This window comes from Pristiophorus japonicus, chromosome 3 (assembly GCF_044704955.1).
Source record: "Pristiophorus japonicus isolate sPriJap1 chromosome 3, sPriJap1.hap1, whole genome shotgun sequence".
Lineage (NCBI taxonomy): Eukaryota > Metazoa > Chordata > Chondrichthyes > Pristiophoridae > Pristiophorus > Pristiophorus japonicus.
This window is the reverse complement of record NC_091979.1, coordinates 159,456,769-159,469,431: the sequence shown is the minus strand read 5'-3', so window position 1 is coordinate 159,469,431 and position 12,663 is coordinate 159,456,769. Positions and strand designations below refer to the sequence as shown.

The window sequence follows — 12,663 nt, the reverse complement described above, 5'->3', positions numbered from 1 at the left end:
GGACCAGAAAGCTTTCAGATACCATTCCTAGTCTGTGCTGAGATGGATAATCTCTGCTGGGCACTGCTGAGCAATAGAATTGGGCTGAGGTAGAAGGACGAAGCAGCAAGGCTGTGTTGTTAGCTAGGGATACTATAAATCGGTACAGGTATATAATAGATGTATTGCTAATCACAGCTTTTTACTAGATCAGTGCTGGAAGAATCATTACTGTATTTCTTCTATCATACTCGTATACAGGAACTCCAGGCTTTCATTGAAGAAATCAGATAAAATGCCATGAACCATTAAAAAACTGAGGAAAATTGTATTTTCCAAACTCAGCTGAATTGTTACCCACGAAGAAAAATATTTGAAATTTACATTACGAATTAAAAACTGACCTATTTTAAAATCCAGTATTTCAATAACACGGAGCAAATTTCACTAAATGAGCAAAGCTCTTGTGAACTCGCCCCTCTCTATCCCATCCTACCATTACAGCTCTTCAGCTAAGGTGGCGGCACACTTGGTCAAAGATATGTCCAGCATTACAGTTGTTGCTCCTCCATCAATGGACAGCAAATACATTGGGACAGGCATTTCCATGCCCACCCCAAAAGACACAGTACCATATACTCTTCCATTTTCTGGCCAAGAATGAGGGAAAATTAATTTGAGTAACAGTGGTGACTGGGATTCAAAACTCTACCATTAGAGGTAGCATGTCATTCCCACTCGTTGCAAAAGGGTTTTTTTTTGTTTGAAAAAGCTAGTATCAATTGTATATAAAATAGGGCCTTACGGCTAAGGGGATCAAGGGGTATGGAGAGAAAGCAGGAAAGGGGTATTGAGGGAATGATCAGCCATGATCTTATTGAATGGTGGTGCAGGCTCGAAGGGCCGAATGGTCAACTCCTGCACCTATTTTCTATGTTTCTATTTTCTATGTAATGGTTTCCCGGGTGTTCATAAGGCTACTTTCTAAACGAAAATACCCAGATGATGTTAGAAATCACAAAAGTACCGTTTAATTGTCATTTTAATACAGCCTTGAAATTATTCACTGGGTTGCTTTTTAATAAAACATACAATAATTTATATGGGGATGTTGTCCAGATTTTGTGCCAGCAGCCTATGTTCTTGGTGCATATTATTTATATCATTACTCAAAGCTCAGCAAGAAATAGTCAGCAATAGATTACAGAGAAGTTCTATGTCTAACTTAAAATGCAAAGCTATAATTTCTCTATTACAAAGAAAGAAATTAATTCTCCCCAAAAAATGTTCATGCCTTGTTTTTCAGTTTGTCAATTTCCTCTTCCGACCTGCAATGAGATACTGCCTCAGCCCACTCCAGCCTCTCCTCTGCAGTTCTCTCAAGAAGACAATCAAACGTTTCAAAATACAGCCATGCCAGATTTTCAGCCAGTTGCAACTTCCCACAGGCAATGTGCCTCCACATGGGCCAAGAAAGTCTGGGGTAGCCACCATCTCCTCCCTTTGTACGAACATATGTTGCCATCTTACGAAGATAATGCATGCTGAATTTTGAAGGAGGTGGGATCTGCAAAACCCCAACAATGAAGGTTTCATATTTCACCCAAAGACGGACATTTGGCTGCTCCATTTCTGCTGAAGAGGAAATATATTTTACATCACATCACAAGGTTCACTTTATGACAACAATAGAAGCTAAAAAAATGGTTTACATTCTAAAAGAAACAATCAAGACTAACTTTGCTTCATTAATAAAATTGCACATTTGAAAATGTTGGCTTCATTCAGTTCGATCAGCTAATTCTAACTTCCACCTATCCATTATCAAATCAATGCCTATTCTTTCAGCTTTACCCATCAATACACCTACAAAAATACCTCAAACATTGTTTACTTCAAAAGATCTTTCTTTAAAAGTATATTTGTGCAGAATATTTACCTGATAGAACATATAACTAATATATTAGTTAAAGTGGAACTCAATTTATCCACATAAGGAAAACTTGGTGGTATCCAAAAGATTTGCTCATTCACTGAAAATATATTTGGATACACTCGTTTGTGAAGAAAAATTCTCTCCATGAAGTTGGTGGCATGCAGTCTATTTAAAGTGACATGAGCTCAGCATGGAGTTAACAGAGAATTGGGGGCAATGTGTACTACAACATAAAAAATCCCCAATAATCACTTCAAAGATGGCAAATTGAAAAATCATTTACTAGTTATCTTCTATCCTGTGAAGCGCCTTGGGATATTTCACTACATTAAAGGTGCTATATAAATACAAGTTTTGTTATTCTTGGTGCTTTGCACTTCTGTAACATAGGGGTCTCACAGATGTAATGAAACTGTGCACAGAAGGGAACCCTCTCTGCTCATGTCAGTAATAATGGGCCTTGATTTTAATAGCTATTAATATGACTTGCAGCATTGAAATTGTAATGCATCAGCCTTTCTGCCTCCATGGTCTCCTACTGGAGACTCACTATCCTCTGACATCTAGGCTGTTACAAAAATTGTTACTTGTACATATAAGGCATATACTTAATCTTTACCATAGGATGTCGTCTTCACGTACAGCTTGTATTTGTGTGCAGATCATATTTACTCTACTTGGATTGTACTAACTTTCTGGATCTTTGAGGCGGCTTCTAAACTGTAATTGGTGTTGATCCAATGCCTTTGTTAAAGGTAGTCCAATTTATTACATTGACTTCCTCGTACTTCTATACATATGTATGGAAGAGATCTACAGACAATCTTTAAATATCAAATCAGCTTTTTTTAAACTGGGAAACCAAGGCCAAGATTAATACTGAGATTGAAAACAGTGAGAGAAGACCACATAAATCAGGAGGTTGTGATTAAGCGATGTCAAGCTTTAGTTGTTAAAAGCCTTCCGAGGTTGTCGGAAAGAGGTCCAAAGTTTTGAGGCTCTTAGCAAAAAATGAATTAAATAAGAAACTGGCACAAGTTGATTTCAACCATGAGGATTTAGGGAGGAGGAAAGTATTGTGTTCCTAATACAGATGAGGCTGCACACAGGGAGGTTAAAGTAACAGTGACCTCAGTTTTTAATAAGACACTCCAGAGTGAGGAACAGGCCTTAGGGGCCGGCTTATATACAGTGCTCCCAAGGGATGCTGGGATCCCTTGGGACTTCAGGGGATGAGCTCCCTGGTGGCGGAACATAGGAGTGCATGCTTTACAGAGACACATCACTCCCCCCGCCAAAGTCAAAGTGAAAATTATTTACAAGGTGAGGAGGTCGGGAGCCTCTTTCCCTGGTGGACCGCCTCGGTACAAATGTCTGTTCTGGTGTGTTGGCTGTGCCCTCGCTGGGCTGGCGTGTTGTCGGCCCTTCAGGGCTGCTGGGTGATCCTGGCCTTGCTGGGCTGTTGGGCGTGATGGGTTCTGCCATGTATTCAACAGTCATTGTAATCCATGTATAAACTGACCTAAGTTGTACACCGTGAGAACACTGACCACTAGGTGGTGAACTTGTGGGAGACACTCCTAACCTGGACTTTCAGGTATAAAAGGGGAAGCTCCACCCATCTTCTCCACTTCAGTGCTGGATAATAAAGTTATTGATCACTGAGTGACCTTCTCTCTAGTATGGGCCTCATGTGCATTTGTGCTGTATAGTAAGGATATATTATTGGCGACGAGAAACTGGGATTTAAACCACGCGAGCAAAGCCACTAGCAGCACAGAGGAGAGGTAATGTGTTGGTGATGATTTGGAAGATTTTATTGAGAGACTACAGCAAAGTTTCGTCACTAAGGAATGGCTGGGACAGGATTCGGCCGACAAACGCAAGGCTCATCTCCTGACGGTTTGTGGATCCAGGACGTACTCCCAGATGAAGGACTTTCTAGCGCCAGAGAAGCCGGCGGACAAAACTTATGAAGAGCTCAGTAAGTTGAACGGGGAACACTTTAAATTGGCGAGCAGCATGCACATGGCGAGACACTGGTTTTACACGCACCGGCGGTGAGAAGGGCAAAGTGTTCCAGACTTCGTGGCAGATCTCTGGCGACTGGGGAGCCTATGTAGGTTCCCAGATGCATGCAGAGCGGAGATGCTGAGAGACTTTTTCATTGAGGGCATCGGGCACGCTGGCATTTTCAGGAAACTGATTGAGATCAAAGACTTGACCCTGGAATCGGCGGCTTTGATGGTCCAGACATTTATCTCAGGGGAGGAAGAGACCAGAATGATGTTTGACAAAAATCTTGGTTTAAATGCAGCAAATGGACAGAGAGTCAACATTGTTAACGCGGCACACAGTTCTCCAGGCAGACAGGGGCAATCGGACATGCCCGAGCATGTAGTCGAACCCAAAGGGGGAATTCAACAGAGACAATGGCTAGCTAAATGGTGATTCATGCCATCGCAAGGGACAATGCGTCCAGTAACGGGGCCATCAACACCTGTCAATGGTGCGTTTAAGGACAGTTAGAAACAGTCAGACGATCGACTGGTAATGGACCTTTTGTTTCCAACAACGGCTCATGTTGGAGGTGTGGAGGCAAACACACAGCCAGAGCTTGCAGGTATCAGCAATATACCTGCAGAAATTGCAACGTCAGCGGTCACTTGGCGCGTATGTGCAGGAAGCCTGCAGCCAGCTTTATGTACGAGGAGGACGGGCCCGATGTAAGCCCGACGAGACCAAATGGACACTGGGGGAAATCGCTGGAAGCTGAAGTTCAGCGAGTTCATGTGGAGCACATATACAGTTCATACACCAGGACGCCACCGATTATGATGAAAGTGCTCCTCAATGGCATCCCAGTATCAATGGAGCTAGACACGAGTGCCAGCCAGTCCCTGATGAGTATCAACAGTTCGACAAGTTGTGGGCGTCCAAGGCCAGGAGGCCAAAATTATTGTCGATTGACACACAGCTACGGCATAAAAATAAAAAAGGGAAGGTGGCTCAACCGTGGCTATCAAGGGAAATCAGGGATAGTATTAAAGCCAAGGAAGTGGCATACAAATTGGCCAGAAATAGCAGCGAACCTGGGGACTGGGAGAAATTTAGAACTCAGCAGAGGAGGACAAAGGGTTTGATTAGGGCAGGGAAAATGGAGTATGAGAAGAAGCTTGCAAAGAACATTAAGACGGATTGCAAAAGTTTCTATAGATATGTAAAGAGAAAAAGGTTAGTAAAGACAAACGTAGGTCCCCTGCAGTCAGAATCAGGGGAAGTCATAACGGGGAACAAAGAAATGGCGGACCAATTGAACAAGTACTTTGGTTCGGTATTCACGAAGGAGGACACGAACAACCTTCCGGTTATAAAAGGGGTCGGGGGGTCTAGTAAGGAGGAGGAACTGAGGGAAATCCTTATTAGCCGGGAAATTGTGTTGGGGAAATTGATGGAATTGAAGGCCGATAAATCCCCAGGGCCTGATGGACTGCATCCCAGAGTACTTAAGGAGGTGGCCTTGGAAATAGTGGATGCGTTGACAGTCATTTTCCAACATTCCATTGACCTGGATCAGTTCCTATAGAGTGGAGGGTAGCCAATGTAACCCCACTTTTTAAAAAAGGAGGGAGAGAGAAAACAGGGAATTATAGACCGGTCAGCCTGACATCGGTAGTGGGTAAAATGATGGAATCAATTATTAAGGATGTCATAGCAGTGCATTTGGAAAGAGGTGACATGATAGGTCCAAGTCAGCATGGATTTGTGAAAGGGAAATCATGCTTGACAAATCTTCTGGAATTTTTTGAGGATGTTTCCAGTAAAGTGGACAAGGGAGAACCAGTTGATGTGGTATATTTGGACTTTCAGAAGGCGTTCGACAAGGTCCCACACAAGAGATTGATGTGCAAAGTTAGAGCACATGGGATTGGGGGTAGTGTACTGACATGGATTGAGAACTGGTTGTCAGACAGGAAGCAAAGAGTAGGAGTAAATGGGTACTTTTCAGAATGGCAGGCAGTGACTAGTGGGGTACCGCAAGGTTCTGTGCTGGGGCCCCAGCTGTTTACACTGTACATTAATGATTTAGATGAGGGGATTAAATGTAGTATCTCCAAATTTGCGGATGACACTAAGTTGGGTGGCAGTGTGAGCTGCGAGGAGGATGCTGTGAGGCTGCAGAGCAACTTGGATCGGTTAGGTGAGTGGGCAAATGCATGGCTGATGAAGTATAATGTGGATAAATGTGAGGTTATCCACTTTGGTGGTAAAAACAGAGAGACAGACTATTATCTGAATGGTGACAGATTAGGAAAAGGGGAGGTGCAAAGAGACCTGGGTGTCATGGTACATCAGTCATTGAAGGTTGGCATGCAGGTGCAGCAGGTGGTTAAGAAAGCAAGTGGCATGTTGGCCTTCATAGCAAGGGGATTTGAGTACAGGGGCAGGGAGGTGTTGCTACAGTTGTACAGGGCATTGGTGAGGCCACACCTGGAGTATTGTGTACAGTTTTGGTCTCCTAACCTGAGGAAGGACATTCTTGCTATTGAGGGAGTGCAGCGAAGGTTCACCAGACTGATTCCCGGGATGGCGGGACTGACCTATCAAGAAAGACTGGATCAACTGGGCTTGTATTCACTGGAGTTCAGAAGAATGAAAGGGGACCTCATAGAAACATTTAAAATTCTGACGGGGTTAGACAGGTTAGACGCAGGAAGAATGTTCCCAATGTTGGGGAAGTCCAGAACCAGAGGTCACAGTCTAAGGATAAGGGGTAAGCCATTTAGGACCGAGATGCGGAGGAACTTCTTCACCCAGAGAGTGGTGAACCTGTGGAATTCTCTACCACAGAAAGTTGTTGAGGCCAATTCACTAAATATATTCAAAAAGGAGTTAGATGAGGTCCTTACTACTAGGGGGATCAAGGGGTATGGCGAGAAAGCAGGAATGGGGTACTGAAGTTGAATGTTCAGCCATGAACTCATTGAATGGCGGTGCAGGCTAGAAGGGCCGAATGGCCTACTCCTGCACCTATTTTCTATGTTTCTATATACAAAGGACATATACAACGGTGCTAGGCAACGCCATGGTAGTCGTGACCCACAAAGATTCGGAGAACAGGTTGCCAATCTGGATTGTCCCGGGGGACGGTCCCGCACTGCTGGGGAGGAATTGGCTTGCTGTCATGAACTGGAAATGGGGCGATGTCAATGCAATTTCTTCTGTGGAGCGAATATCATGCTCACAGGTCCTGGACAAATTTGACTCACTATTTCAACCCGGCATTGGCACTTACATGGGGACCAAGGTAGTGATTCACATAAACCCGGACGCCAGGCCAGTACACCACAAGGCCAGAGTGGTGCCGTACGTGATGCGGGAAAAGATAGAAGGCGAACTGGACCGCCTGCTGAGGGAAGGCATCATCTCGCCAGTTGAATTCAGTGACTGGGTGAGCCCGATCGTGCCAGTGCTCAAGGCGGATGGGTCGGTCAGGATATGTGGTGATTACAAGGCCACCATCAATCGAATGTCACCCCAAGACCAGTACCCGCTACCGAGAGCAGAGGACCTCTTTGCGACACTATCCGGTGGCAAACTTTTTTCAAAATTGGACCTGACCTCAGCTTACATGACACAGGAGCTGGCGAGTGAGTCGAAGAAGCTGACCACCATCACAACACACAAGGGGTTGTTTGAGTACAACAGATGTCCGTTCGGGATTCGCTCGGCCGCTGCGATCTTTCAACGAAACATGGAAAGTCTCCTCAAGTCGATTCCAAGGACGGTGGTTTTTCAAGACGACATCCTCATCACGGGTTGCGATACTGAAGAACACCTCCACAACCTGGAGGAGGTGCTACGCAGACTGGACCGCGTAGATCTGCGACTGAAAAAGGCGAAGTACATCTTCCTAGCTCCAGAGGTAGTATTCCTGGGGATGAGGGTAGCAGCAGATGGGATCAGATCTAAACAGAAGTGATCCAGAGAGCACCCAGACCCCATAACACGACGGGGCTCCTGAACTATTTTTGGAACTTTCCTCCAAAATTGAGCACGCTGTTAGAGCCGCTATACGTGCTCCTACGTAAAGGTCGCGAATGGTCTGGGGGGACAGCCAGGAAAGGGCTTTTGATAGAGCATGCAATTTGTAATGCTCCAACAATCTGTTAACGCTATATGACCCATGTAAGAAACTTGTTTTAACGTGCGATGCGTCGTCCTATGGGGTCGGGTGTGTGTTGCAGCATGTTAATGCCAATGGTCAGTTACAGCCGGTAGCTTATGCCTCCAGAAGTCTGTCCCAGGCAGAAAGGGGCTACGGGATGGTGGAAAAAGAAGCACTCGCATGTGTATATGCAGTAAAAAAAATGCACCAGTACCTGTTTGGCAGGAAATTTGAGCTGGAGACAGATCACAAACGCCTAACGTCCCTTTTGGCCGACAACAAGGCCATAAATGCAAATGCGTCGGCCCACATAGAGGTGGGCACTCACGTTAGCCGCCTATGACTATACAATTCGGCACAGATTGGGCACTGAAAACTGCGCCGATACAGTCTGCAGGCTCCCACTAGCCACCACCGAGGGGCAACCGAGCATACTGCTGAGATGGTCATGGCTGTTGAAGCTTTCGAAAGCGAAGGCTCACCCATGACAGCCCGTCAGATCAAAGTCTGGACAAATAGAGATCCGCTACTGTCTTTAGTCAAGAAATGTGTCCTGAATGGGGACTGGGCAGCCAAGTGCGGGGCATGCCCTGAGGAATTAAAACCATTTCACAGGCGCAAGGATGAACTCTCGATTCAGGCCGATTGCCTACTGTGGGGAAACCGAGTAGTCATGCCCCAGATGGGCAGAGAGGCGTTCATCAGATAACTCCACAATGAGCACCCGGGCACTGTCATGATGAAGGCAATTGCCAGGTCACACGTTTGGTGGCCAAGGATAGACGCAGATCTGGAACTTTGTGTTCGCAGGTGCAACACGTGTGCCCAGCTGGGCAATGTGCCCAGGGAAGCCCCCCTTAGCCCCTGGTCCTGGCCCGCCAAGCCATGGTCACACATCCATGTGGACTATGTAGGTCCTTTCATGGGAAAAATGTTTTTGGTTGTAGCAGATGCCTACTCCAAATGGATCGAATGTGACATTCTCAATTCAAGCACATCCTCTGCCACGGTAGAAACTCAACGGGCAATGTTTGCCGCCCATGGTCTGCCGGACGTCTTGGTCAGCGACAGTGGCCCGTGCTTTACAAGCATTGAGTTCCAGGACTTCATGGCAGGAAATGGTATCAACCATGTCAGAATGGCACCGTTCAAGCCGGCCTCAAACGGCCAGGCGGAACGAGCAGTGCAGATAATCAAACAGGGGATGCTCAGAATCCAAGGGGGTTCCCTACAAAGCCGCTTATCACGCCTCCTGTTGGCCAATAGATCCCGACCACACTCGCTCACAGGGGTTCCACCTGCAGAGCTGCTTATGAAAAGGATGCTCAAAACCAGGTTATCCCTTATACACCCCACCATGAAAGAAATTGTTGAGAGCAGGCACCGGTCACAATGTGACTACCATGACAGGAATGCGAGGATGCAATGTATTGATGTCAATGACCCTGTCTTTGTCCTCAACTACGCTGCAGGGCCCAAATGGCTTGCAGGCACTGTGATTGCCAAAGAGGGGAATAGGATTCTGGTAGTTAAACTTACCAATGGACAAATCTGCCGCAAACACATGGATCAAACAAAAAGATGGTTCAGCAACCCCATAGAAGAAGCAGAAGAAGAACACGATGTAGAGTTCACTCCGCCACAGGTGACCGAACACCAGAAGCAAGTAGAGGAGAGCCCACTCACTGTGTGCAGTCCTGACAGGCTTGAGACACCGCAAACAGCAGACACTCAGGCCAGCGCCCAACAACCCGAGCCCCAACTCAGGCGCTCTACAAGGGAGCGTAAACCACCAGATACTTAACCTGTGATCCCAACAAGACTTTGGGGGGAGGTGATGTCATGTATTCAACTGTCATTGTAATCCATGTATAAACTGATCTAAGTTGTACACCGTGAGAACACTGACCACTAGGTGGTGAACTTGTGGGAGACACTCCGAACCTGGACTTTCAGGTATAAAAGGGAAAGCTCCACCCATCTTCTCCACTTCAGTGCTGGCTAATAAAGGTTATTGATCACTGAGTGACCTTCTCTCTAGTTTGGGCCTCATGTGCATTTGTGCTGTATAGCAAGGATATATTAGGTTCAATTTCCTGGTCCGGCGTGGTGTTGTTGATCCTTTGGGTGTGTGTTGTGGGCTCGAAAAAGGTGGTGTCTGCTGTGGGTTGTTCAGGGCAGTCTGTGAACCGCAGCCTCGTTTGGTCCAGGTGCTTTCTGCAAATTTGTTCATTGTCTAGTTTGACTACAAACACCCTATTCCCTTCTTTAGCTATCACCGTGCCCGCGATCCACTTGAGACCATGTCCATAGTTTAGCACATACACAGGGTCATTCAGATCAATTTCCCGTGACAGTGACGCGACCATCGTTTACATTTTGTTGCTGCCGCCTGCTCACTACCTGATCATGCAGGTTGGGGTGAACCAACGAGAGTCTGGTTTTAAGTGTCCTTTTCATGAGTAGCTCAGCTGGGGGCACCCCTGTGAGCGAGTGGGGTCTCGTGCGGTAGCTGAGCAGTACCCGGGACAGGCAGGTTTGGAGTGAGCCTTCTGTGACTCGTTTAAAGCTCTGTTTGATGGTTTGTACTGCCCGCTCTGCCTGCCCATTGGAGACTGGTTTAAACGGGGCCGAAGTGACATGTTTGATCCCAATGCGGGTCATGAATTCTTTAAATTCGGCACTGGTGAAACATGGCCCGTTGTCACTGACCAGTATGTCAGGCAGACCGTGGGCGGCAAACATGGTCCTCAGGCTTTCAATGGTGGCGGTGGCGGTGCTTCCCGACATTATTTCACATTCAATCCATTTTGAAAAAGCGTCCACCACCACCAGGAACATTTTACCGAGAAACAGGCCCGCATAGTCGACGTGGATCCTCGACCATGGTCTGGAGGGCCAGGACCACAAACATAGTGGTGCCTCTCTGGGCATGTTGTTCAACTGAGCACACACGCGGCATTGCTGTACACATGACGCTAAGTCAGGGTCGATACTGGGCCACCACACGTGGGATCTGGCTATCGCTTTCATTATTACTATATCGGGTGTATGCTGTGGAGATCCGAGATGAACGTCTCCCTGCCCTTTTTTGGTAGCACTACACGGTTATCCCACAACAGGCAGTCTGCCTGAATGGACAGCTCGTCCTTTCGTCGCTGGAACGGCTTGATTGGCTCTTGCATTTCAACGGGGATGCTGGCCCAGCTCCCATGCAGTACACAGTTTTTTTTACTAGGGACAGCAGAGGATCTTGGCTGGTCCAAGTCCTAATCTGGTGGGCCGTGACAGGTGATTTATCATTTTCAAACGCTTCCATGACCATCAACAAGTCTGCGGCCTGTGCCACCATCAGCAAGTTTGCAGGCTGCGCCATTTCCATCCCCGTGGTGGGCAATGGTAGCCGACAGAGCATCCGCACAGTTCTCGGTGCCTGGCCTGTGGCGGATGGTATAGTCATACGCTGATAGCGCGAGTGCCCACCTTTGTATGCGAGCTGAGGCATTGGTATTTACCCCTTGTTTTCAGCGAACAGGGATGTGAGGGGCTTGTGATAGGTTTCCAGTTCAAATTTGAGGCCAAACAGGTACTGATGCATTTTCTTTACCCCGAACACACACGCGAATGCCTCTTTCTCAATCATGCTGTCGGCCCTCTCGCCTTAGACAAGCTCCTGGAAGCATAGGCGACAGGTTGCAACTTCCCCGCAACGTTAGCTTGTTGTAATACACACCCGACTCCGTACGATGACGCGTCACATGCTAGCACAAGTCTTTTACACCGGTTATACAATACAAGCAGCTTGTTGGAGCATAAAATGTTTCTGGCTTTCTCAAAAGCAATTACTTTTTTTTCCCCCATTCCCAGTTCTCACCTTTGCGCAATAACATATGTAGGGGCTCTAAAAGAGTGCTTAACCCCGGTAGGAAGTTACCAAAATAGTTGAGGAGTCCCAGGAACGACTGCAGCTCCGTGACGTTCTGTGGCCTGGGCGCGTTCCTGATAGCCTCTGTCTTGGCATCTATGGGCCGAATGCCATCCGCCGCGATCTTTCTCCCCAAAAACTCCACTTCTGTTGCCATGAAGACGCATTTCGACTTCTTCAGCCGCAGCCCTACGCGATACAGTCGCTGGAGGACCTCTTCCAGGTTTTGTAGGTGTTCGGCAGTGTCCTGACCCGTGACCAATATGTCGTCCTGAAAGACTACCGTGTGTGGTACCGATTTGAGTCGGCTCTCCATGTTTCTCTGGAAGATCGCTGCAGCCACCTGAATTCCAAACAGGCATCTGTTGTAGATGAACAGGCCCTTGTGCGTGTTGATGCAGGTGAAGCCCTTCAAAGACTCCTCCAACTCCTGCGTCATGTAGGCCGAAGTCAGGTCGAGCTTGGTGAACATCTTGCCTCCTGCCAGCATCGCAAATAGGTCGTCTGCCTTAGGTAGCGGGTATTGGTCCTGTAGCGAGAAACGATTAATAGTTATTTTATAATCGCCGCAAATTCTGACCATGCCATCACTTTTGAGTACTGGAACAATCGGGCTGGCCCACTCGCTGAATTCCACTGGGGAGATGATGCACT

The 12,663-nt window shown here is 47.0% G+C and overlaps 1 protein-coding gene across 7 annotated transcripts in view; it reads right to left on the bottom strand.

Annotated features, from left to right (window-relative positions):
- tbccd1 (TBCC domain containing 1) overlaps positions 1 to 12,663 on the bottom strand; it is a 33,038-nt gene that overhangs the window by 15,224 nt on the left and 5,151 nt on the right. For 4 of the 7 annotated variants that reach the window (XM_070875963.1, XM_070875964.1, XM_070875968.1 and 1 more), the window contains one exon: positions 1,274 to 1,611. In XM_070875963.1, coding sequence (XP_070732064.1) covers positions 1,274 to 1,611 — 338 coding nt within the window. Of the gene's footprint in view, positions 1 to 1,273; positions 1,615 to 2,534; positions 2,544 to 11,958; positions 11,983 to 12,663 lie in introns of those variants that run through there. The other 3 variants (XM_070875965.1, XM_070875969.1, XM_070875967.1) reach the window with 3 other exon arrangements.